At 47.3% G+C, this 25,942-nt stretch overlaps 2 protein-coding genes across 2 annotated transcripts in view; both read left to right on the forward strand.

The window, feature by feature from the left end:
- Positions 1 to 2,471: 2,471 nt before the first annotated feature.
- On the forward strand, positions 2,472 to 10,402 carry LOC126515757 (uncharacterized). The gene is made up of 2 exons (XM_050165648.1): positions 2,472 to 2,681; positions 6,086 to 10,402. The coding sequence occupies exons 1-2, from the start codon at positions 2,472 to 2,474 to the stop codon at positions 10,400 to 10,402; spliced, it is 4,527 nt and encodes a 1,508-aa protein (XP_050021605.1).
- A 2,577-nt stretch (positions 10,403 to 12,979) lies between these two features.
- Mei1 (meiotic double-stranded break formation protein 1) overlaps positions 12,980 to 25,942 on the forward strand; it is a 59,640-nt gene continuing 46,677 nt past the window's right edge. The window contains exons 1-4 of the mRNA XM_050165705.1: positions 12,980 to 13,138; positions 14,675 to 14,798; positions 15,535 to 15,585; positions 22,851 to 22,924. Coding sequence (XP_050021662.1) covers positions 12,980 to 13,138; positions 14,675 to 14,798; positions 15,535 to 15,585; positions 22,851 to 22,924 — 408 coding nt within the window. The remainder of the gene's footprint in view (positions 13,139 to 14,674; positions 14,799 to 15,534; positions 15,586 to 22,850; positions 22,925 to 25,942) is intronic.

Here is a 25,942-nt window from a genome sequence, read left to right on the forward strand (position 1 = left end):
TCTCTTAGTGTCCTTATTGTTGTCTAAGTTCTCTGGGATTGTGATTTGTAGGCTGGATTTCTTTGCTTTATGTTTAAAAACCACCCATGAGTGAGTACATGTGATAATTGTCTTTCTGTGTCTGGGTTACCTCATTCAAAGTAATGTTTTCTAGCTCCATCCATTTTCCTGCAAAATTCAAGCTGTCATTATTTTTTTATGCTGTGTAGTACTCCATTGTATAAATGTACCATATTTTTTTTTAATCCATTCTTCGATCGAGGGGTATTTAGGTTATTTCCGGGTTCTGGCTATGACAAACAAAGCTGCTATGGACATAGTTGAGCACATGTCCTTGTGGCACGATTGAGCATCTTTTGGATAGATACCCAAAAGTGGTATTACTGGGTCTTGAGGAAGATTGTTTCCTAATTTTTTGAGAAATCGCCACACTGACATCCAAAGGGGTTGGACCAGCTTGCATTCCCACCAGCAATGCAGAAGTGTTCCCTTTTCCCCACAACCTCTCCAGCATAAGTTGTCTTCAGTGTTTTTGATCTTGGCCATTCTTTCAGGTGTAAGATGGAATCTCAGAGTTGTTTTGATTTGCATTTCTCTGATGACTAAGGATGTTGAACATTTCCTTAAGTGTCTTTCAGCCATTTTAGATTCCTCTGTTGAGAGTTCTCTGTTTAGGTCTGTACTCCATTTTTAAAATTGGATTATGTGATCTTTTGGTGTCCAATTTCTTGAGCTCTTTGTATATTTTGGAGATCAGACCTCTGTCTGATGTGGGGTTAGTAGATCTTTTCCCATTCTGTAGGCTGTCGTTTTGTCTTGTTGAGAAAAGTCTTGATATAAGATTTAGGTTTATTTTTTAAACTTTTGGAGAGGGTTCAAAGAAATTAGTTTGCTATGGATTACTTGCTACCAGGAACCTAGATTTTTCCATGATTGGGCAGGTTACATCATTCGGTCGTTCATGTCAGGCAGCCTCTTGACATGACACTTATTCTCTTCACTCCAGAGTACAGAAAGGTTTAAGCCAGAGCAACATGGAGATGCCCAGCAAGTTCTACTTCAGCCTTCCTCCTCTCCTGAGTTCTCTTTTCCCAGGGCCAAACAAGTTTTCTCTAGACAGTTTTGTTATGACTTCGTCATCCTTACTGTTGCCTAGACCCTACTCCTTCAAGGCTGCCTCTGTTCCAGAAGTAAGAAACCCACAAAGCAGAGCAGAAAGGCTTCTTGTATTCTTTTTTTTTTTTTTTCGAGACAGGGTTTCTCTGTGTTGCTTTGGAGCCAGTCCTGGAACTAGCTCTTGTAGACCAGGCTGACCTCAAACTCACAGAGATCCGCCTGCCTCTGCCTCCCAAGTGCTGGGATTGAAGGCGTGTGCCACCACCGGCCCGGCACTTCTTGTATTCTTTAACTCTAAAAATGGAATTTATTTTATTTAATAAAGTAAAGGCCTGGTGGCTTGTGCCTGTATTGCTACCACTTAGGAAGCTGAGACAGGAGGATTGTTGTGAGTTTGAGGTCAGTCTGGGTTGTACAATGATTTCGAAACCAGAAATCTCAGAAAAGCAAAAGTAGGAGAGGAGAGAGGAGAAGAGGGGAGAGGAGGAGAGGGGAGAGGAGGAGAGGGGAGAGGAGGAGAGGGGAGAGGAGGAGAGGGGAGAGGAGGACAGTGAGTGATTTGGAGATAAGTTCTTCAGCACCCTGTGTGATATGATGGAGCCTGGTAATAAATGCCTGTATTCCCAGTACTCAGTCTGAGGCAGGAAGATCAATGTGAATTTGAGGACAGCCTGGGCTACATAGAAAGGTCTTGTCTCAAAACCAAGAAATAAACAAAAAAATTCAATGAAGTGTTGTCAAACATAGTTATCTCCTCATGCTGTAGAACATTAGAACCTATTCCTTCTGTCCAAATGCACCTGACTACCCATCAACGAGGTAAGCTTTTATTATGCCACTAGCTCCTTTAGGTTCAAGGTCCTCTGTCTAGTTTTTGCTTCCATGAGGGACCAAGGGATCAAAGTCCTCTGTCTAGTCTTTGTTGCCAAGGGATCATCTTAAGCTATTTATCAGTCCCTCCCTGGGCACAGTTTATGGCCCCGATTATGGATGCTATTTCCCTCACTGTCCTTGGTGAAGGCTCTGGTAACAATGTCAGGGAAAGCTGAGCAGGTCTCACTTGAACCCAGCCCGCTGTTTAGCCATTTGGCTACATGGAGGCATAACACTCCATCTTGGAGCTCCTGCCTGAGCCTAGTCTGGTCTGGCCAGGAGAGGGTTCCTCTCCCAAGGGCCTGCTAGCCAGGACTAGCTAGAGCTCAAAGTGCAGTGGCAGGCAGGCTCCTTTGTGAGGTGGCCTTAGTGACAGAGGTACTATGAAGTAAGGGGTACATCATACCAAACTGGCTGAGCCAGCCACACCAGAGTTTCCTTCCCACTCCCTAAAACACCATCTACCTGACCTAATCTTTGCCATGTTGCTACCACTTCTGGGAGCCTGTGCCATGGTGGGTCCATTCCATGGCCCTGAGTGGGATCCAGTAAGGAACCTACTACCCCAGGATCAAAGCTGCAGGGACCCCCGGTGTTATGGTAATCTGATTGTCTTCTGCCTCTTTCTGATCTGGCAGATCCAACAGTATTGGTACCGGGTTTCCAGGACCAGCAAGAAGAATGCCACCAAGGTAAAGGGGCCACTTCCTTAGCATCACAATTGTTAGTCACTTGCTACATGGACTTGCTACATGGACCATTCTGTGCCTTGTGTATCAGAGATGAACTAAAGAGCTTAGTCTGGTCTGTGTAATCAACATCTAAGCCTTAAACCCAGGAGACACCCCAGATTCGCCTCTGTTCCTCACCCCATATACTCAATCCATTTGCAAGTTTTAGGGACCCTCCATGAATCCATCACGCATAGCTATGACTTCTGGAGACCTCACTACACCACCCGGGCAGAGCCACCAGCATGTAGTTCTGAACCATGGTAACGGCTGTCTGCGTCTGCCTGGAGTAACCTTCCTTTCTCCTTTTAAAAAAGTTATGTACATGTAATTATGGCTCAGTGGGTAAGGGTGATTGCTGCCAAGCCTGGTGACCTGACTTTGATCCCCAGGACCCACATGGTGAAAGGAGAAAAAAAAATCCCACAAATTGTCCTTTGACCTCCACACCTATGCTATGGCATGGACACATGGGCTAGTGTGTGTGGTGGTTGGTACACACCTGTAATCCCAACATTCAGGAGGCAGAGGCGGGGACTGCCCCAAGTTTGAAGCCATCCTGGTCTACATATCTAGTTCCCAGCCAGCCAGCCAGAGCTACGGAACTCTGTTTTGCAAAATATAAAAGGAAAGATAAAAGAAACAGGCCATCAAGTAAGAAGTGTTGCTTAGTGAGAGAGAGAATGTTTGTTTAGCCAGTTATAAAGCCTTGGCTACTGCTATCTGGGGGGCCAGCCTCCAGCAGTACAGGGCCTTGAGAGGAATCCACAGAGTAGGTGTAAACTAGACTTTTTTATCTGAGGGGGTTTAGGAAAAGAAACATTCACCTCTCTCTCTCTCTCTCTCTCTCTCTCTCTCTCTCTCTCTCTCTCTCTCTGTGTGGTTTTGGAGCCTGTCCTGGAACTAGCTCTTGTAGACCAGGCTGGCCTCGAACTCACAGAGATCCGCCTGCCTCTGCCTCCCGAGTGCTGGGATTAAAGGCGTGTGCCACCACCACCTGACGCCTGACTTGAGGATATTTATCTTAAAACCATTATCAAGGCATCTGCTCTAAACTGAAGTTATTTTGAAGCTTTATTTTGGCTAATGATACATGACAGCCTCTTTTTTTTTTTTTTTTCAGATAGGGTTTCTCTATAGCTTTGGAGCCTGTCCTGGAACTCGCTCTGTAGATCAGGCTGGCTGTGAACTCAACAGAGATTTGCCTGTTTTTGCCTCCCGAGTGCTGGGATTGAAGGTGTGTGCCACCACTGCCTCTTTTCAGCATTAAGAGAATTAGAGTCAGCCTGGCTCCTGAGTAGCTCCTGAGGTGGAACTTAGAGGCCTTAGCTGTGAAACATATTCTTGGATTTATTTTTATTCATCAAAACTCTGTATAGGCTATCACTATTATTATCAATTTAGACAGTACAGTTTAGGGAGGGGTCATCTTCTTGACAATCTCCAGATAAAAATGCCCGGTGGAACGGGATGTTTCCAAGAGCTGAACACACTATATTACAGGCAGTGGAGAGCTTCCCACATCCCCACACACCATGCTAGATACCAGAGAAAGAGAGCCGCAGTAAACATGGAAAGGCACAGCAGAAGCAAAAGATATTCCAGGGTCTGCAGTCCCGTGGCCTTGCCTAAATTGGCCCATCAGAGAGTTTCCTCCTGGGAGACTGACACCTGGAACTTCAATCACCACCTGCTACTCCTCTGACAAGGCCATCAGCATTTGGCTTCAAACACTAGCAATGAAAACCAGGCCTGAGACTGGGCGTGGGGCGCACACCTTTAATCCCAGCACTCAGGAGGCAAAGGCAGGCGGATCTCTGTGTGTTCAAGGAAAGCCTGGTCTATACAGTTAAGTTCCAGGAGAGCCAGGGCTATATAGAGAGACCCTGTCTCGAATGAAAAAGAAAAAAGCAAACTGGGTATGGTGGTTTATACCTGTGATCCCAGCACTCAGGACCCAGGATGCAGATCAGGAGGAGTAATAGACTCTGTTTCAAGCCTTGCCTCCTCTTATTCCACACCAAGCAAGCAAGCAAGCAAACAAAAAACTACTCTTCAAAAAACCAGACTAAATTGGGTGGTGGTGACATATGCCTTTAATCCCAGCACTCGGGAGGCCCAGGCAGGTGGATCTCTGTGTTTGAGGCCAGTCTGGTTTACAGAGTGAATTCCAGGACAGGCCCCAAAGCTACAGAGAAACCCTATCACAAAAATCTAAAATACAAACAAACAAACAAAAGACCCCCGATCGGACTAGAAGATCCTGGGTTTGAATTCCAGCACTGAAAAGATGCCCTGAACCCCACAATATGACTTGTAGCTGCTGCTAGTGCAGATCTACATGAAATCACAGGGCATGCATTCTACATTGACTTCCTGTCCAACACCGTGCTTGTGTGCCAGACATACTTCAAAACAGATCAAAACTGTGCTACATAAAACCCTAGAGTGGTTTCTGTGAGTCCACTCCCTTCTAACAAAACCACAACCCTGGCCTCAATTCCAAGGCCTGATAGGGTCTAGCCTGCACCCATCTCTGGCCTCATCTTCCAGGGTTCTCTTTGTTGCTGGCTCGATTCTGACCACATGGCTGCTCCTTCTCTTTCTTCCTTGCTTTTTAATGCTGGGGCAGAACTCAGGGTCTCACACACCAGGCATTGTGCTGGGCCATGGAACAACAGTAAGCTCCCACTGAGTGTCTTTGCTGTTCTACAGACATAAGCTTTCCTGTTCTCTTCCCGGGGTCCTTACACTTAATGTCTTTTCTGCCTATTGTACTCTGGTGTCACTTGGCTTGCCCCTAACCTCATTCAGTTTTCCAGACAGATATCACCTCCTCTGAGAGGCCTTCCTTGACTCTTCTGTCTAGCGGAGTTGACTGCAGCCCCTCCTATGCATTTATTTCCATTCAAATGCTTTTTCCTGGGTGCTAACATTGATTTTTGTTTTGTTTAAGAAAGGGTCTCATATGGCCCAGGCTGGCTTCTAACTTGCTATGTAGCCAAGGATGACCCCGAACTTCTGATCCTCCTTTGTCTACTTTGTGAGTGCAGAGATTATTGGAGTGGATTCTTCCCATGCTTGGCACAGACTCTATGAATTGAGCCACACCCCTTGCCTGTTAGTTATGTATTTGCATATTGTCTCCTCCATGTCTAGATTATGGTTCCCAGCATGGACTTTATCTTATTCACATTGGTACCCACCACACAGAACGGTGCCTGGCTCAGAGCAAGCCCTCAGTATTTTGGGGTGAATACATGCTGTTTGCTTATGGGAAGTGCCTCCCCCTTAGCACCTGCACCTACATCTGGGCAGTGGGACACTTAGTCAGTCTGTAAGGATCTCGGTCCTCGCTTTTACAGGTGCCACCGCAGAAACGAGCAGAGTCATCCGCCAGACACGAGGCTTTCTCTGGGATGGTTCCCCAACTCTTTCCTCTTGGAAGAATCAGGGACCCGGATGTTCCTGTCCGACAATGGACACAGAAGCAGAGATGGGGATACAGGAAGAATGTCAGACAACAGTGGGGCACCCAGTATCTACTGTCACCACAGAACTCAAGCCAAGACCGGCCTTGGTTGGTCCACACCTCTTCTGAGTCCATGCTTTGCACCTCTTCCTTCTCAAGCAGCACTCGTCTTCTTCCTCGGGACAATTCTTGGGACGTATGGCAGGTCCCCTGGTCTTCTAGCAATAGCCAGGCCCACCCTTCCCTGGACATGTGCCAAAGAATGGAGCAGCTGCTGGCTCTCTCCCAGGATCAGGTGGTGCCAGGAGAGCCTGTTAACCTGAAGTACCACCTCACCTCCACAACTTTAGCCGTCTCCCCTCTAAACTTCCCTTTAGTTCAGAGGTCAAAGTTCTGCCGTGGTCCTCTTAATCAACAATTGGAACTGCCCACCAAGAAGTCCCCGGATAGCCCACAAGATCCCCCAGAACCACAGGGTAAAACCCAGACAGTAGACAGAGACTTTAGTGAAGCTATTTCACAACACACAAACAAGAGAGAGAGCAGAAGTGAGGTTGCTTCGGAATTACAAGCATCTGGAGACTTCCTCCCAGTAGACTTTGGAGTGGAGAAGGCCGAGGTCCTGGCGTGTGGAAACCAGAGACTAGTCATGGAAACCGATGGAGAGATCTCAGTGCCAGGGCGGGAGAAGCAAGACCAAATGGGAACCAAAGATAGAGAACAAACTGAAGAAGAATGGAAGAAAACCAAGGAGCCTGGGGATAAAAATCCTTCTACCCAGGCTCTTATGGGAGAGGATCAAGAACAGTTCCGAGGTAAAACTGACATAGCAACTCAGACTCCAGAGTGGGAGAACAAGGAGGATGCTGTGGAAACTCTGGCAAGGGGAAAGAGGAATGAGAAAGAAGCTAGAAGGGAGGGCGGGGCAGAGGCCCAGGACCAAGGATCGGAGACACAGAGCTGGACTGGAAGTAGGAATAATGAGAATTCCCAAATGCTACCTCAGGGGACACAAGACCAGACTGGCGGGAATACTGGGACCGAAACTGAGGCAGGGGAAGGAAGAAGCAAGGAGACTGGAGGTGAGGTTGGTGTGAAAATCCAGACATCTGGGAGGGAGAACCTGAGAGAAGTCAACCAACAGGACAATGGAGAGATACAGGCCCTGCGGTGGGAGAAACAGGGATGTATTAGAACTCAGGATGAGGTCCAGACTCCAGCGGGGAGGAAGCAAGGATGGAGAGGAAACGCCAGGCAGATCCAAGTATCTAAAAAAGAGGACCAGAATCTGTCAAGACAAGAAGTTCGGGTGGGGCTGAGGAAGCTCAAGGAGATAAAAGAGGAGGACTGGCTGGTGCTCCAGGCCTCGTGCTGGGGAAACCAGGGCCTGGTGCTGATTGCAATGGACAGAGGACTCAAGAGATCGTGTTGGGGGAATCAGGATCAGGTTGGAGGGGAATACATGGCAGGGAGCCTGACACCTGAGGCTGAGAATCAGGGTCAGCGCGGAGGTAAAACTGAGCCTTGTCCAGTAGAGAGCAAGAACGAGGGAAAGACTGGAAAGGAAAATGGGACGGATGAGCTGGCACCAGGGGAGAGAGACCCGAGAGGGGCTAAAGGCGAGGATGAAGCATGGCCCCAGACACTTGGGGAAGAAAATCGGGATCGGTTAGGAAATGGAGTTCATAAAAAGATTCACATACCAAAACAGAAGAATCAGGAGCAGACACGAGACAACAAGAGTGTAAATAAGCAGATACCAGAGGCAGAGAACTGGGAAGAAAAATCAAGTCATCATGTTGACGATACAACCCACACAGCAGGGAACAAGGAGGCAGAGAAGGCTGGGCATGAGGATGGTGCAGAAGTTTTAACACAAGGAATGAGACTCCCACGAGGAGCTGGAGGAGAGGAAGGTCCAGAGACCAAGGCAGCCACGAAAGAGAGCCAGACCGGGTTAGGAAGTAACAGGGGTACAAACACCCATTCGTCAGAGTCAAATATCCAGACACAGGTGGGACATGAGGATGGAACGGAAGTGCAGGCTCCAGAGAGGAGAAACCAGAGAGAACCTGGAGATGATCATGTAAAGACCCAGAGACCCGAAAGTGAGAACCAGGGACAGTTGACTGAAACTGGAGGGAGCTGTTCTACCAGGTGGAGGAGCTGGGAGCAGGCTAGAGGAGAGAACGCTTCAGAAAATGGGGCGCTGGAGAAGAAAAACTGGAGAGAGGCTGGAGGCGAGGATGGCAAAAAGATACAGAGAGCCAGAGGAAAGAATCAGAGAATGTTAAATGAAGCTAATGGACAGACCTACTTGTTTGAGTGGAAGACCCAGCAAAATCTCAGAGACGGGGGTGATGCAGAAATTCAAAATCAAGGGAAGAGAAACTCGAAAAATTTCACGGGTGATGGTGACCCAGAGACCCACGCCTCTGTGGGACAGGACCAGAGACAGTCAGGTAATGAAACTGATGGAAATATTCATACATGGGGGCAAAGAATCCAGAGCAAGGGTCCGGATGCTGCTGCAGAAACCCAGGATGTGGGGGCCCAGAGAAAATGCAGCACTGAGGATTTTGAACAACAGTCTCAAGTGAGGAGGAGAGGAGGCAAGGGCCACGTCAGAAGAAAGGATGCTGTCAGGCCCAGTCTCCAGGGTGACTCTTCTGTGACAGTGGGACCCATGGGCAGGAAGTACAGATTGGTTCAGCCAGCTTCTCACATTTTTAGGCACAAGCAGCCATTAGGTGGAAATGGTGTAGACTCTGTCCTCTGTCCTGAAGAACATCTAAGTAGCCAGGGCGCAGCCCCTGCCTGGAAGCACAGAGGTCGGGGCACTGAAAGCTCCCAGGGGGCCCAACCTGGATCTCAAAGACAAGAAAGGGACAAGCGGGTGGATGCAGGAAAGGCATCCACGACATGCCAGCACCCCCACCCACAGCCTCAGGCATCCTCTGTCTTTCCCTCCCTCCTGTGTCCCCAAGTCTCCCAAGCTGCCCCAGCCCTGGCAAGTGCACCCGTTGTTCTCACCGCTCTGCCCAAGGGGCCAGCCCTCAAGAAGAGCAAGCATCTGCTCCTGGAATCCCTTATGAAGAGGAGGATTGCACACCTGAGGTGGGGCCTCCCTCGACGAATCCTAGAGTCTTACTTGCTTTTTCACTTCTTAGAATCTTGCTCTTTGCCTCGGGCTGGCGTGAGGCTGCCTGGAGTACGCACCAACCAAGATCGCCAAAGGCAGCAGGAACGGCATTGTGAGCCCCAGGGATCCCCGTTAGGCCCTGAGTCTCGAGGCAGCTCTCAAAGCTGTCCAGTTCTTGAAAGAAAAAGCTCAAAACTTTCTACCCAAGTCCAGGCTCTGGAGAAGTGTACGCCACCCAAGTCAGAGCCAAAGGGCAGCTCCATGCCGCCTAAGAAACCCAGGAGAAACAGACCACCAGGGGGCGCAAGAGAACCACAAATCCAAGAGGAGGCCCCGAAGACCAATATCCCTGCTCCGAGGAATCCCAGGCCAGCAGCAGAGTCTAAGAGCTGGTGTGGCCTAGGGCAGGTCCAAGAGCTTTCCACTGAGAGCAGCAGGGGCAGAAAAATGGCCAGGCCTCGAGTCTTCCACGTGGAAGAGAGGGCTTCCAGCAGGGTGAGGGCCTTATCCTGCACAGAGGGCCGCAGCCACTGGAAGAAGGAATGCATGCCAAGGGAAGCCTCTGAGCACCCCAGACTCAAATGCCAGCAGCCCTCACACTGGAGAAGTAGAAGCATGGGACCTGCAGAGGGCAGAGGGGCCTGGCAGCTGCCTTTCCCCTCTTCTGCACGTGTCTCCAGCTTCAAGAACAATATCTACTCTGCCGCAGCTAGGCTGAGCATGACAATCTTGAGCAAGATGCCACGGTCACCACAGCCGGCTAAGCCCCAGCGCTCAGCTTCCCTTCTTATGCTGAGGAATCCTACCCCGCTTTCCAAAGTAAGTGACCCATACACAAGGGCAGACGGCACCAGTGCCCCCACTGCTTTGAAGAGGGGCCGTGAGTCAGCAGAACAGTGCTGTGCAGGAGTAACTGCTCCCCAGATGGAGAGCTACGAGGAGCATGAGGCACTTGGGAACCCAAATGGGGCACCCCCAAATCCAGCAGTTTCACAAAAGTTTGGTTTTGTGAGGCACTTGAGATATTTTCTCAGACAGCGTGGTCTTAAAAAGCAGGCCACGGGCTGAAGTCCTTAGGGGGTGCCAGAGAAGTCACAAGAGTGATCTGCTTAGTCCCAGGGCCTCTAATAAATTGGTTATTTGGATTCTGTAGGGCTGCAGATGCTTTGGTGTGTTGTCCGACTGTTCTCTTTTGGGATTTGGGATTCCACTTCTACCCTGCAGTTTTGAGGGCTAGCAGAGTGTAGGACAATGCGGTATCATCTACTACCAGCCCTAATGTTGAAGGGAGCGGCCCGCTTGTTCCGTCTCACCCACTAGCTTACACCAGAAATAATCACACAGAAACTGTATTAATTAAATTACTGCTTGGCCATTAGCTCTATCGGCTAACTCTCACATCTTGATTTAACCCATTTCTTTTAAATCTGTGTTCATCACGAGGTCGTGGCTTACCGGGAAAGATTTAGCACGTCTGACCTGGCAGTTCTATGACTGCTCTCTCTCTCTCTCTCTCTCTCTCTCTCTCTCTCTCTCTCTCTCTCACTCTCCTTCTTCCTCCCAGAATTCAGTTCTGTCTCCCTGCCTACCTAAGTTCTGCCCTATCACCAGGCCCAAAGCAGTTTCTTTATTAACCAATGAAAGCAACACAAATACAGAAGGACCTCCTCCACCATCCTAACCTTCTTAGCCCCTCCCCCACATTCCTAGCGCCTCATGGAAGAGTGCATTGTGGCTGTGTCGTGGCTTTGTCTTTCCCCATTCCCAACTAATCCTGGTACTCAGCCCCAGTTGTTTGGAGGGTAGTCATCCTCTGCACGAGACACTATTATCCAGACCCCTTTGAGGTCCTGTCAAGGCTGAGAAACCATTGAGAAAGAGGGACAGACAGACAGCAAGAGGCAGCAAAAGAGGACCAGAGAGAAACCGTGTCTTCTGGACCTGGCAGAACTGCCCCACCCATAAACTCACAGCACCTATGATCACCTGCACAAGACCTGTACAAGATCAAGCCAGTCAGCATCCTAGCATGGAGCGGGAAGGGGTGAAGAAGCCTTCACTCCTGGGGAGCCCTGCAGACTTGATGGTCTCTGTGGAAGGGGAGAGTCAGTTTTCTTTAAGGTGTAGTTCTTGGTAGGTCAACCATACTTTAATGGATGACCCCATACTCAGGAGTATATGATTTCAGCCACAATAAGACTGATACTTCTGGGTTCTAGGGCCATGCACGTGCAGACAAGCCCTCAGAGAGAAGTGCCTAATGGCCTCCAGGTATGTTAAAGGGCCCCGCGTGACCCACGTATGACTCAGCTAAGCCCTTGCGGGCATGCGTGAGCCCCGTCACCTGCATATGCCATAGCCACACTAACCCCCTGTGCCCATGTGCTAGGCAGCTTTTAAGAGCTGGACACGCCTCCAACTTAAAGATGGGTGGTGGTGGTGCACGCCTTTAATTCTAGCACTTGGGAGGCAGAGGCAGGCGGATCTCTGTGAGTTCGAGTCCAACCTGGTCTACAAGAGAGGACAGTCTCCAAAGCTACAGAGAAACCCTGTCTCAAAAAAACAAAAACAAAACAAAACAAAAAAAACCCAAACAACAACAACAAAACCCAAACTAAGACAGAACTTGTGGCTTAGTTAGTGTTTGACAAGTTGACCCTGTCTTTAAAAAGTGGGGGAGGGAGGCAGGAGGATTGAAACCTGGAGTCCTGTTGCCGTGCCTTGTGAAAACCCCTCTTAACTTTTTGTTTTGTTTTGTTTTGTTTTTTGTTTTTCGAGACAGGGTTTCTCTGTAGCTTTGGAGCCTGCCCTGGAACTAGCTCTTGTAGACCAGGCTGGCCTCGAACTCACAGAGATCCACCTGCCTCTGCCTCCCGAGTGCTGGGATGAAAGGCGTGTGCTGCCGCCACTACCATGCTGAAAGCCACTCTTCTTGAGTGTGATTTGGCACTACTGACTTCCAGCAGCGAGGTACGGTGGAAACGATGGAGCAGTCCTCCTGTCTCAGTCTCAGGAGAATCGGGAATTTAAAGTCATCCGCGGCTGCATTTCATGTTTGAGACCAGCCTGAACTACATGAGGGCCTAACTCAAAACAAAACAAAACCAACCAAACAAAAAGCAGGCTGGAGAGATGGCTCAGGGGTTAAGCGTCCTTGTTCTCGCAGAGGACCTGGTTTTGGTTGCCGATGCTCAAATGGTGGCTCGCAAGCTTCCTTAACTCCAGCTCCAGCGGATCTTTCTGACCTCCAGGCACTAACGGAGTGCACGTACACAGGCAAACACTCATACGTAAAACTAAATCTAAAAACCAAACAAACCCAAGTAAATAATAGCAGAAATCAATTTTCTTTCCTTTCTTTGAAGTCTGACAGCTACTTTATACTTTTCAACTTTCGACGTACTGAGTGAGCACCACTTCCTGCAGAGGTCTAGGTAGTCCTTTTGGGTTTCGTTGCACACAATCCAGTCCTTGTCTACATAACCCGCCCTCGCATCGGCTGCTCGCTGGCGCTGACTGCAGCCTCGGCGCACAGGAGACACGGGCACGTACACGTGTGCCGGTCGCGCTTCCAAGTGCGCTTGCGCAAAAGCTGCGCGGGAAAACTTGCTGCAGAGCCGGAGCCTGGAGGTGGCTGTGGTGCAGATGACGGCTGCTGACCATCCAGCGTTTGGGAGAGATGAAGAAGCGGTGCTGCTGCTCGAGAGGACCCATCACCGGCACGATCCGCGCTGGCTGCTGCCCGTGTCCCCTCATGTCTGCCTGGCCTGCGCACTGGAGCTGCTGCCGGAGCCCGGCGTGTCGGTGCGACCTAAATCCTCCCCTGTGGATCTGGCGCGGCCATTTCCCTCACCCCCCTCAGCAAGCCGGTTTCTCTGAACTAGGCTTTCCTGAAAGGAAACCCAAACCCCATACGCTTCCCTTAGGCTCGCCCCTCTCTCGGCTGCAGCGGCCATTGCTGCCCCCACATTTGGTCTCCCCTGCGGCCCGCTTCCTCACTCCCTCGGTCCAGGTTGACCTTTCCTCAGCGGGTGCTGCCTGTGGCTTATCCTGTCTCTAGGGAGCCTGCCCCTGGGTGCACGGAGTCTAGATGAGCCCCGGAGCCACGTACACCTCTAGAGCTCAGCGCCCAACACCATTCCCTCCCCTCCCCACACCACCTGCTCCCATGTTTGCTGCCCTTCTCCATCTTTAAGAAATAGTTCCGACTCAGCTCTTCCACCCCACTTTCTTTTAGCCCTAGAAAAAATGGGTGAGAGGCTGTTTTGAGCTTTGCGATAACAGGAATGGCGACAGGCCGAGGTTCCTGACAGGCAGAAGTGGGGTGTACGGGAAGTCTTTTTTTTTTTTTTTTTTTTTAGACAGGGTTTCTCAGTAGCTATGGAGCCAGTCCTGTAACTCGCTCTGCAGACCAGGCTGGCCTTGAACTCACAGAGATCCTCCTGCCTCTGCCTCCTAAGTGCTGGGATTAAAAAGGAATGCACCACCACCACCTGGCTTGGGAAGTCAGTTTTGACAGGCAGAAGTCCCTACACTTACCTTAGTAATGCTGCTAGTTTGGAGACAGGATCTCATAGATATTCCAGGAAGGCCTTGACCTCACAGAGATCTGCCTGCCTCTGTGACCCCCAGATGCTGGGATTAAAGGCTCACATTGCCATGCCTAGTGTTTTCCCCCTTTTCTTGGCCTGACTTTTGTTTTGGGTGTTTCGCAGGAACTGTACAGGGGACTGGCCAGTGTGAGGGTTTATGTGTTTTCTCTGTTTACTGCTGAGGCTCATGAAGGGTTCCCCAAATCCTTCCCTGGGACTGTTGAAGAGGAATGAGCATGGGCCTTAGCAGTGCCTACTTAGAGACTTGGATTTGAGTCCCTGGGAAAGTCTCTGAGCCTGTCTTCCTCATCCATAAAATAGGGCCAATATCGGTTTTTGCTCGCTTCACCAAATTGTTAGGCTGAGCTGTGTTGGTGGCACACACTTGTAATTACAGCACTTGGGAGACAGAGGCAGGAGGATCAATTCAAAGTTAGCCTCAGCTACACAGTGAGTTTGAGGCCAACCTGGGCTACATGAGACAAAAAAAGAATGTCTCTCCTCCAAATGTATTGCTGGAGAAGAGTGACTGGAAATACATGTTATGTAAATATAAGGTAGGAACATTGGTTTCTATATACTTCTATATAAATATGAATTCTTTATATATGTGTGAAATAATGGTGCATTTATCCATACTTTCTCTGGGAAGTATGGCTCTCCCCACAGTTTAAATGGCTGCTGTAGTATTTCGGGCTATCTGATTATATTTGGTTGTCAATGAATACTTCTGTTCATCCGCTCAAAGTTGGTGCGCAAGAAGCACGTAGTGTTCTGCTTCCAAGATGCTCTCGTGAGACACACCTGCTTGGTCACGCAGCTGGTAGCTCAGGACCTGAGAGTCTGCATCCGTTTGGTACGCGTGCTTTTTGGTGAGCATCAATGGGGAAGCTGTCATAACTTGGTGTGTGAAGCGTGGTTTTCCCTCGGAGGATTTGGAAAGACGACTTCGATGTTTTGTATCATATGGCAGTTAACTAGCAAGTTTTGTTATACTCATAGAAAGATGGCTCCCTTCCTAAGCTACACGAGTCATTTCATGGTAACTGTCCTTATTAGATCTAAGAGGCTAGTGAATTATGGGAAGTGGGCGAGTCCTCCTGTACAGTTGAGGTTCCGCTCAGGGTCGGAGGCATGGAATGGAGTCTGCTGACCTTGGTTATGATACTCATCAAGTTGCCTTTTCATGTGCCTTGGTTTCTTTCCCTGTAAGGTGAGGTGGGTCCTTCTTTTATATGAGTCCAGTGTCCGGTGGAATGAGTCCCTGTGGGGAGGATGCTAACATGCATTCGTGCTCTGTGTTGAGGCTTTCTGGGCTTTCAACTGCCCGCTTAGACCTTTGTGGGGGATAGGATGATCTTTGAAGAAAGTAACAGCCAAAATTCATCTTTTCACTCTTAGATGTGTCAGACTCCAGAGCACACCGTCTGTTTGCTGTGCACATGGACTGTCTTAGACTGATCATTGAGAAGGCTAGGTGTTGCTGAGGGTAGAATTTAGCAAGGGCGTTACTTAAAACTGCCGGTTTGAGAATGATGCCTGCCTTTGCGGAACTGTATCTTAGACGGCTCTGTTAACCACACGTTTCTTGCCTCACTCTGCTCCAAGGACTGTTGAACAGCGTGGAAGATGGGAGTGTAGCAGACCTCTGTACTGAAGGTAAGGCGCGCCTACCGAAACTGTGGTGCCTGCCATTCACACTAAACCGCAGCCCTGGTGGCTGAGGCTGTAGTGAAACTGCCCACTTCGGAACACAGGAGGGAACCCAGTCAGTTCATAAGGAGCTCCAGGTTTCTTCTGAGCATCAGCTCTTTGCGAAGTCCTGCATTAGGTATTAGGGACATTAGGGGTAAGATGTGGACCCTGCCTTCTAAGAGTCTACAGTCTGAGTGTAATGGTGAAAATAAAAACGCTGCTGTTCCCCGAGGGGCGCAGCGGCAGAAATGCTGCAGGTCCCCGAGTGGCTGCAGGCAGCGGGCAGCAGGTCCTGAGACCAGGGAGCTGCATGGTGGGTGAGAGACCAAGACGGATTGGCATGCCATGCAGAGAAAGTGGGTATTTATTTAGTGGGTTATGGAAGGGAAGGGAAAAATGGGGAGAGAGGGAGAAGGGAGAAGGGAGAAGAGCAGAGAGAGGCAGAGAGAGAAGGGGGAGGGGTGAAGTGGGGAGAAGGGAGCGAGACAAAAGCTGCCTCTTTGGAAGAGAGACAGAAAGGGCTGCAGGCCAGAAGATCTGCCTGCCTCTGAGGTAGACAGGGGAAGGAGTGGGTGGGGCCTGTCTCTTAAAGGGGCAGGACAGATCATTACACGGGAAAGAGATTGACTGGTAAGTAAGTGGGGTTGAAGAGTGCTGTTACAAAGGCACGCATGATGGCTGTGTGCTAGGCATAGTGGCGCATGCCTTTAATACCAGCATTCTGGTGGCAGAGACAGGAGGATTTCTGTGGGCTTGAGGCTGGCCTGGTTTGTATATTGAGTTCCAGGGCAGCCAGGACTACCCAGGGAGACCGCCCCCCAACCAAACAAAAGAAGAAAAGAAAGGAAGGAAGACATGGCCAAAATAATTTTTTTGAGCGCTGTGTGGTGGTTCGTGCCTGTAATCCCAGCTCTTGGTAGGTAGAGGCAGAGGTATCAGTAATTCAAGGACATCTCTGGCTCCCTACCATCCTGAGCTACCTAAGAACCTGTTTCAAACAAACAATAGGGCTGAAGAGATGGCTCAGTGGTTTAGAGCACATGTTGCCCTTGCAGAGGGCCTGAGTTCAATTCCTAGCACCCACATGGTAGCTTACAACTATCTACAATTCCATTTCCAGGGAATCAGTGCCCTCTTCTAACCTCCCTAGGCACTAGGCATGTGCCTTAGTTTGGGTTTCTATTGCTGTGAAGAGACACCATGACCCCAGAAACTTCTATGAAGGAAAACATTTCATTGGGGTGACTCATTTACAGCTCATATTGAAGTTTATTTTGGGGTTAAGCCCACTAAACCTCTCAGGGTTCAGAAAGATTTGCCATAGCGAGCAAAAAATGGCTAGTTGGGTCTGAGGGTAAACGAAATAAATTAACTCACATCACTCTTATCAAGTTCCATCTCCCACTCTGTTCCTTGCTCTTTGCTGTTCCTGTTGTTCTCGCTGTGCTTGCTGCTGTTCCCCCTCCCATGAGGTTTCCAGTCTATATAACCCACACAGACATTAGCAACCGTCTCAAGACGCTTTTCTTTATATTTATTTATTTTGTTTTTTCTAGACAGGGTTTCTCTGTGGCTTTGGAGCCTGTCCTGGAACTAGCTCTTGTAGACCAGGCTGGCCTCGAACTCACAGAGATCCACCTGCCTCTGCCTCCCTGTAGCTTGAATTTTGACTATAATTCTGCCAACTTTATAAAGAGGGCACCAGTTTTTCATAACAAGCTATAGCACTGGGTAGGCAGAGTCAGGTGGATCTCTGAGTTCCAGGTCAGCCTGGTTTACACAGAGAAATTCTATCTCAAAACAAACAAACAAACAAGCAAACAAAAAAGAGTTTTTCAGTAACTGGAGAGGTTTCAGTAACTGTAGGTGTTGGCAAATTGGAAAGCCTATTCCAGATGTTTAAAAAAGTTCATCCTTGCTGTATGGTGGTGGTGGTATGAGCCTTTAATCCAGCACTCAGCAGAGACAGGTGGATCTCTGTGAGTTTAAGGCCCGCCTTGTTTACCTAGTGAGTTCCAGAACAGCTAGAGATACACAGAGAAACCATGTCTCAAAAAACAACAACAAAAATTTATCTCTTTACTTCTCTAGAACTACCCCTGGTACCAAAGTCTGTTAGAGTTCTCTAAAGGAATGGGATTTACTGAATAAATTTGTCTGTCTGTCTATAGCTATCTGTCTGTCTGTCTGTCTATCCATCCATCCATCTATTCATCTATCTATAGAGAAAGGATTTGTTAAAGTGGCTTACAGGCTGTGGTCCAACCAGTCCAACAATGGCTGCCTACCCACAGATGGTCCAAGAATCTAATAGTGTTCAGTCCATGAGGCTGGATGTCTCATTGGGGATCCAGAACCCCAAAGAGGTGAGCTTCTAATGGCAGTAAAGGAATGGGTTTGTCAGTGAGAGCAAGCAGGCAAAGAAAGAGCTTCCTCCTTCCATGGCCTTTAATATAGGCTGCCAGAAGAAGACGTGGCCCAGATTTAAGGTTTATCTCTCCCCTCAAAAGATCTGAATTCCAGATTACAAGTGGGTCTTCCCACTTCAAATGATTTAACTAAGAAAAAAATCCCTCGCAGGTGTGCCCAGCCACTTGGGTTTTAGTTAATTCCAGATATAGTCAAGTTGACAACCAAGAATAGTCACCGCAGATGGCAAAGGTGCTGGAGTGGAACGATTCTCGCCGAGAGTGAGAAGTGTACCAGTTAGGTCAGAAACCATTCCAGTTGTCTGAACAGAAAAACAAAACCAAAAAAATTTTAAAGAATTTTTTTTTTTTTTGAGACAGGGTTTCTCTCTGTAACAGCCATAGCTGTCTTGTAACTAGTTCGGTAAACCAGGCTGATCTTGAACTCACAGAGATCCGCCTGCCTCTGCCTCCTGAGTGGTGAGATCAAAGGCATGCACCACCACCACCCAGAAAGAATTTTTACGTAGGTAACTGAAGACACAAAAAGTTTTCTTAGAGGCAGTTACTGTAGAAAGCAGCTTCCACTCCTGGGGCTGTATCTCTGAAGGAGAGGTTAGAGTTGTTATAACTTAGAAGTTTGGAGGGCGAGCCGGGCGGTTGTGGTACAGGCCTTTAATCCCAGCACTCTGGGGGCAGAGGCAGGTGGATCTCTGTGAGTTCAAGACTAGCCAGGTATAGAGTGTGAGTTCCAGGATAGTCAGAGCTATACAGAGAAACCCTGTCTTGAAAAAAAACAAACAGTTAGAAAAAGGAGTTTGGAGGGTGAGTCCTGTGAATGAAACAGTATCCTACTTACACACTGCTGAGCCGTGGAGTTCACCTGGTACCCTGGTCTGAAGCAGGGTGTCCACCGGAAGTGTCTGTCAGTGGGTGTCTTCTAGGGAAGAGGGGTGCAAAGAAGCTGATTCTGGAAAAACTGCAGGCTTAATTCAGCTCCTGTGGTGGAGAGGCATTGTTCCAGTTAAGATAAGGAAGTCTTAGGGAAATACTCCTCGGTATAGGAAGCAGACAGCGAACAAAATCAATCAATCAATCAATCAATCAATCAATCAATCAATCAAAGGGAACAGCTCACTCTTCCCACTGCCCGTTATTGGCAGACATTAATTCAGCCTCCCCCTCCCCAAATAACATCCAAAGGATGGGTTTGGAGCTAAAAGACCAGATAGATATTGTGGGTTGGATTATGTCACTCCTCCAACCCCCAAATTCATATGTTGAAGCCCTAATTTCCAGGACCTCATGTCTTTTTGGAGACAGAGCCTTCAAAGAGACAAGTTAAAATGAGGCCAGCGAGTGTGGTCCTAATTTAGTTCTCACCAGTGTCTTTATAAGGCGGACGCTGAACACACAGAGAGATGCTTAGTATGTACTTGTCTAAAGAAGAGGCCTTGGGGAGACACAGAAGGCAGGCAGGCAGCTGCAAGCCTGGGAAAAGGCCCCATAGTGTGTTTCCAGCCTCCCAAAACTGTAATAAAGTGAATTTTGATTGTTTGACATATTTCATCTATGGTATTTTTATTAAGGAATTCCCAAAGAGCTAATACAGGATATAAAAATTCTCCAACAGTAAGAGGAGTGTTTCCCACTTAGTCACTGGTTCCTGACCCATGTATTCCGTGGTGCAGAGGATGCTTTATGTCCCACGCAAGGAAGGTGCCCACCCTTTCAGAGTGGTGACCTCTCAACGGTGCCATAACTGAGTCTTTTTGTTTGGTTTCCTTTTTGAGACAGGGTTTCTCTGTGTAGCCTTGGGATCTGTTCTGGGACTCTCTCTGTAGACCAGGCCTCCCGAGTGCTGGGATCAAAGGTGTGTGCCACCACCTGGTGCCATAACTGAGTTTTGGGCTGTTCCATGTTGTTAGTTCCAGGCCCACATTGGTTCCAGGTGGTGAAATATAGGACAAGATCCGTGGGTTTCATGAGCTGAAGCCCCTTGGTGTCCTTCTGTTGTGGTGAGATGAGTTCTTTGATCAAAGGGATGCTGTGTGGAAAACCACAGCAGTGAAAAGGGATTCTGTGAACTTATAGATGAGCTGCTGGCAGAACGAGCATGGGTTAGGAAGGTAAACCCATGGCCAGAATATGTGTGTATTCCAGTGGGGACAAATTTGTGCCTTTCCGCCATGCAAGGGCACAGTATATAATCCACCCATTGCCGTGTGAATGGTCCCCTCAGGGAATAGTGCCACACTGTAAACTCAGAGTTGGTCTCTGTTATCTGTGGATTAAACATTCAGTTGTACAGGGCTGGAGAGATGGCTCAGTGGTTAAGAGCATTGCCTGCTCTTACAAAGGTCCTAAGTTCAATTCCCAGCAACCACATGGTGGCTCACAACCATCTATAATGAGGTTTGGCGACCTCTTCTGGCGTTCTGGCATACATGGAAGCAGAATGTTGTATACATAATAAATAAGTCTTAAAAAAAAAACAGTAATTAGTCCAGCCTTTAGGCGGAGTCCATGTTGAGCCCATTCGTGCACAGCCTCCAAGTCTGCCAGCACAGCCACGTTATAAATGTGTCTATTAAACAAACGCTCGGGTGTTCAGAACAGATACTCCCTAGAAAATGCTCACATAGGAGAAAGATCTTGTCAGCTGATCTATGTATTTTGTCTTTCCCATGTTTGTGAACATCCACAAGTCAATGTGATCTGTGTCTTTTTCTTACCACATCTGTCCAGACAAATATGTGGACAGACATTTATTGTTTGTTTGTTTGTTTATATTTGGTTTTTGGGGATAGGGTTTCTCTGTAGCTTTGGAGCCTGACCTGGAACTAGCTCTTGTAGACCAGGCTGGCCTCAAACTCACAGAGATCCACCTGCCTCTGTCTCCCGAGTGATGGGATTAAAGGCGTGCGTCACCACCGCCCAGCTGGACACACATTTATTACTTCATGTTCTGGCTACTGGAGGAACTTCTTCCGTCCTCTTTTTATTCTTCTTTCCTCCCTCTCTCTTGCTTTCTTCCCTCCCTCCTCCCTTCCTCTCTTAATTTCTTTTCTTTTCTTTGTTTGAAACAGGGTCTTGTGTAGCCCAAACTGGCCCTAAACTCTTGTAGCTGAGGATAACTTTGAACTTGGGATCCCACCTAGTGCTGGGATTATAGGGTGTGTCACCACACTCAGTTTTGTGTGGTCCTGAAAATTGAACCCAGGGTTTCATGCACGCTAGGCAAATATTTTACCGATCAAGCCTTCCTGGGTGGGATTTTTGTTCTTGAGCACCACTGCAGTGATCCACTTTTAGCTGGTGCCGATGTATCGTACAGAACCGTTACCAGACCCCTATGAACGTCCCTTGAGGCACTAGAGGGAAACTGGAAAGTGCTAGAAGGACCTGATTCTTTTTCCTGCTCCTTGTTTGCTTTCTGCTGCATCTGGGCTTTAGGGGTGCTGTCTTAGACTGCTTCTTTTTTTAAAGAATTTTATTTATTATGTATACAGTGTTCTGCCTGCATGTTTGCCTGCAGGCCAGAAGAGGGCACCAGATCTCTTTACAGATGGTTGTGAGCCACCATATTATAGCTGGGAATTGAACCCAGCACCTCTGGAAGAGCAGCCAATGCTCTTAACTACTGAGCCATCTCTCCAACCCTGTTAGACTGCTTCTTTGTTCCAACAATGGTAGAACATTCCAGCAATGGCTATAAATCCACATTGCAGTTTTTCTAACCATTTCATGCTTCTTAAAAGTGCCAGCAGAAACATCTCAATAATTGTATAGCAAAGTAGATTTGGGGCTGAGAGATATGTTAATAATTGGCCCAGGAACTCAGCTTATAATTATCTTTTCTTAGCTATAAAGGAGCAAACTCTGAGGAAGGAGAGAAGCAGTTAAAACAAAGTAATTTCCAGCCCTGGCTTCACAATAGATTTACTAAGAGATTTCAGCAATGTATGCACATTTTATATTAAGAAAAATGATTTTGGGGGGGAGGCCAGTGAGATGGCCCAGAGCGTAAGGACAGGTACTGTCAAAGCCTGATGCCCGGGGTTCAGTTCCTAGGACTCATATAATGGAGGAAGAGAACTGACTTCCAAAGGTGGTTGACCTACACACACACACACACACCACAAATGTAATAAAAATGTTTTAAAAAACCCAAAGCATATTAATAGGTAAGTATATGTAAATATACCAGGAAATTTAAATAAATTATATATATATGCTTGTATTTGTTCACATTTAAGAACTGTTAATTCTTAATTGTCAATTCTAATTGTAGTGGTGCATGTCCATAATCCCAGAGTTTGGGGAGGTAGAGGCAGGAAGATCAAGAGTACAAGATCAAACCTGGTTATATCATGAGTTCAAGGCTATTCTGGACTACATCAGACCTTGTTTCAAAGCAAACAATAAATAATAAAGATACTTGGGTTTTTATAGAGATTCTGATTGGTCTGGAATGGGACTTGGGTACTAGTGCTTTCTTATTCTTGTTTTGGTGTTGTTGAAGGTTGAACCCAGGATACCACACACGGTAAGCAGGCACCCCACCATTGTCATGGCCTTGGTTCCATATTGCCATGTTTTAAAAGCCTAGGTGATGCTGCTGTGCAGCCTGAGTTGGGAACGGCTCATACAGAACAATGAAGGTTGGCACACGCGCTTTAACGAGGGAGATAGCAAATCCGACACCATTTGCAACAAGCTAGTTACTGTCGTGCCCTTAGTTTGAGTAGACGGGCTGTGATAGCGGGATCATAGGCGTGCGATTGTCTTCTGGTTTGTAATGCGGTTGTGTCTCTTCAGTTCTTATCCAGCTCACCACCCAGCTGAAGCTGGAGCAGGTCATCCATTGCCTGGTGAGCGAGTGCTACAGAGAGGTGAGTACGGAGCTGTGGGTTCTTAAGACCCTCAGAGTCCTCAGATTCTATCGGAACTAAGAAGTCGGTCCTTCCACGTTCAGCACCCCGAATCCTGTCTCTGTGCAGTAGAGCCTCTTCTTGCCTGTGGAGTCCCCCCATAGCCCACGCCTGGTATCTAAGTACAGCGCACATTTCTTTGATGAATTTATCAAGGGACTGGGGATTCTGTGTCTGGGTTCGGGATTTCCACTCGGTTTTGCGTGTGCGTGACTTGGTATCAGTATCTGAAGCAAACCTTGTACACGCATGTGCAGTGTGCTTCCTTTGCCGTGCTCACAGCCAGTTAAACAAGACCGAGACTGAGGGATAAGATCAGGACCACCTTTTTGTCTGAGTTGAAATCTTAGCGTGTAGCCTTGGCTGGGGGGAACTTGAAGTGTAAGTAGTTCATGCTGACCTTGAATTCGTGGAGATCTGCCAACCTTTGCCTCCTGAATGTGGAATCAAAGGTGCGTAGCAACTTAGAATTCTATGCACCCAGCTTAGAATCACTTTTTATTTATGTTTCAGAAGGAAGATAAATGTTTACCTTAATCTCATAAAGAGCAATATTTAATTATATATAATTATTACACACGCACACACACATGTTTGTTTGTTTGTTTTTCGAGACAGAGTTTCTCTGTAGCTTTGGAGCCTGTCCTGCAACTAGCTCTTGTAGACCAGGCTGGCCTTGAACTCACAGAGATCCGCCTGCCTCTGCCTCCCAAGTGCTGGGATTAAAGGCATGCGCCACCACCGCCCAGCTTAATTTTATATTTAAATGATATAATTATTTTGTATGGAATAGGTTAAATTTATAATTATTGTATATTCATCATGATGCCATTAACACCTATTGAACACTTGCTCTGTGTTAGGCACCATGAGGTGATTTGTATGCAATATTTTTTTTCTTTTTCTTTTTTTTGAGATCATCTACCCATATGTAGTCTAGGCATTGAACTTTTGGGCCTTTCAAGTGTTTGCATTATACACAACAATATCCAGTTTACATGAAATATCTTTTTAAGTTAAAATTAAACTTTTATTTTAATGCATGTGTGTGTTTTGTCTGCATGCATACCTGTGCACCACATGCTTGCCCTCAGAGACTAAAAGATGGTATTGGTTCCACCGGAACTGGAGTTACAGATGATGTGGGTGCTGGGAATCAAACATGAGTCCTTTGAAAGAACAGCTAGTACTCTTAACCACTGAGGCATCTCTCTAGACCCCCTCCCCATTTTTGAGACAGGATCTTATTAACAGACCAGGCTATCCTTGGACTCAGGATCCCACATCTCTGCCTCCTGAGTTTATGGGATTAAAGGCATGAGTTGCCATGCCTGCCGTGTGTGTGGTATCTTATTCAATCTCATCATTCCACTACAAGAGTCTATGAAGTATCATCTCAGGCTGGAGAGATGACTCAGAGGTTAAAAGGACTGGCTGCTGCTCTTCCCGAGGTCCTTAGTTCAATTCCCCAGAACCACATGGTGGCTCACAACCATCTTTTTTTTAAAAAGATATATATGTATACAGTATTCTTCCTTCATGTATGCTCATATGCCACAGAGGGCACCAAATCTCATTATAGATGGTTCTGAGCTACCATGTGGTTGCTAGGAATTGAATTCAGGACCTCTAAAAGAGCAGCCAGTGCTCCTAACCTCTGAACTGTCTCTCTAGCCCCCCTCACAACCACCTATAATGAGATCTGGTGCCCTTTGTGGTATATGGACATACATGCAGGTAGAACACTGTATATATAATAAATAAAATAAAAGGATTTTAAAAGACAGGAAAGGTTACTCTCCTTGTAAAGCAAAAAACATAGTGCTGGTCACGCACAGAGCGTTCATTAAAAACAGCCTGGTGTTTCAGCCTGTAATACCCAGCCGCAGCTATATAGAGTTTAGGCTAGCACGGGCAATGCGAGATCTCAAAAAACAAAATAGTAAAGGTTCACATCCATTATAAGGTCAGTAAAATAGAAATGATGACTCAAGTCATGTGACACCCATTTATTATGCTGGGGATATAGCTCAGTGGCATAGTGAAGTCTTGCGTTTAATCCTCAGTACTACATCCAAAAAAAGTTAATTGAATGTTCAATAACAGTAGCTAAAATATGTACATATATATATATATTAGAGTCTGTAAATGGAGGCTGCTCATTCATTTCCCGGCCACCTGAACACAAATAATCACACAGAAACTATATTAATTACAACACCATTTGTCCGATGTCTCAGGTGTGTTTCTAGCTGGCTCTTAAATCTTAAACTAACCAATTTATATAATATTTTACCACGAGGCTCATGGTTTGTAACCTCTTGCTTCTTGGGCAGCTACATGACATCTCCTATTTTCTTTGTATGTCTCTATTTGGATTTCCCACCTGGTTTTATTCTGTCCTGCCATAGGCAAAGCAACTTTATTCATTAACCAATAAAAGCAACACATATACAGAAGGACCTCCCACATCAAGAGTCAGTGGTTTTTTGTTTTTTAAAAGATTTATTTATTTTTTATGTATACTGTGTTCTCCCTGCATGTATGCCTGCAGGCCAGAAGAGGGCACCAGATCTCTTTACAGATGGTTGTGAGCCACCTTGTGATAGCTGGGAAGTGAACTCAGGACCTCTGGAAGAGCAGCCTGAACTCTTAACCTCTCAGCCATCTCTTTAGGCCTAGAGTCAGTGTTTTATCTTTATGAGATTTCCAGGTTTCGTTCTCCAGTTTCTGGTTCTAAAGGAAGCAAAAATATACTTACTTATTTATATATTTTGTATTTTAAAATATTTTATTGCATGTGTCTGTGTGTTTGTGTGTGTGTGTGAGATTGAGCCCAGGACCTCAAGCATGCTAGGCAGGTGTTCAACCACCAAGCTACATTCCCAAACTAGAATATGGTAATATTAGTACAGTTTAACAAGCGTGTACTGAGCCAGGTTCTGAGGCCTTGGAGAGGAATCTGACTTGGTCCCCTCC

The sequence above is a fragment of the Alexandromys fortis genome, unplaced genomic scaffold (assembly GCF_014885135.2).
Source record: "Alexandromys fortis isolate MF-2015 unplaced genomic scaffold, M_Fortis_MF-2015_v1.1 scaffold_157, whole genome shotgun sequence".
Lineage (NCBI taxonomy): Eukaryota > Metazoa > Chordata > Mammalia > Rodentia > Cricetidae > Alexandromys > Alexandromys fortis.

What these genes read in the sequence shown, in the direction of transcription:
- LOC126515757 (XM_050165648.1), top strand. Translation starts at nt 2,472, where the DNA reads ATGTTGCTACCACTTCTGGGAGCCTGTGCCATGGTGGGTCCATTCCAT. An exon ending in GCAAGAAGAATGCCACCAAG is followed by an intron (nt 2,682 to 6,085) that starts GTAAAGGGGCCA and finishes TCGCTTTTACAG; the next exon opens with GTGCCACCGCAGAAACGAGC.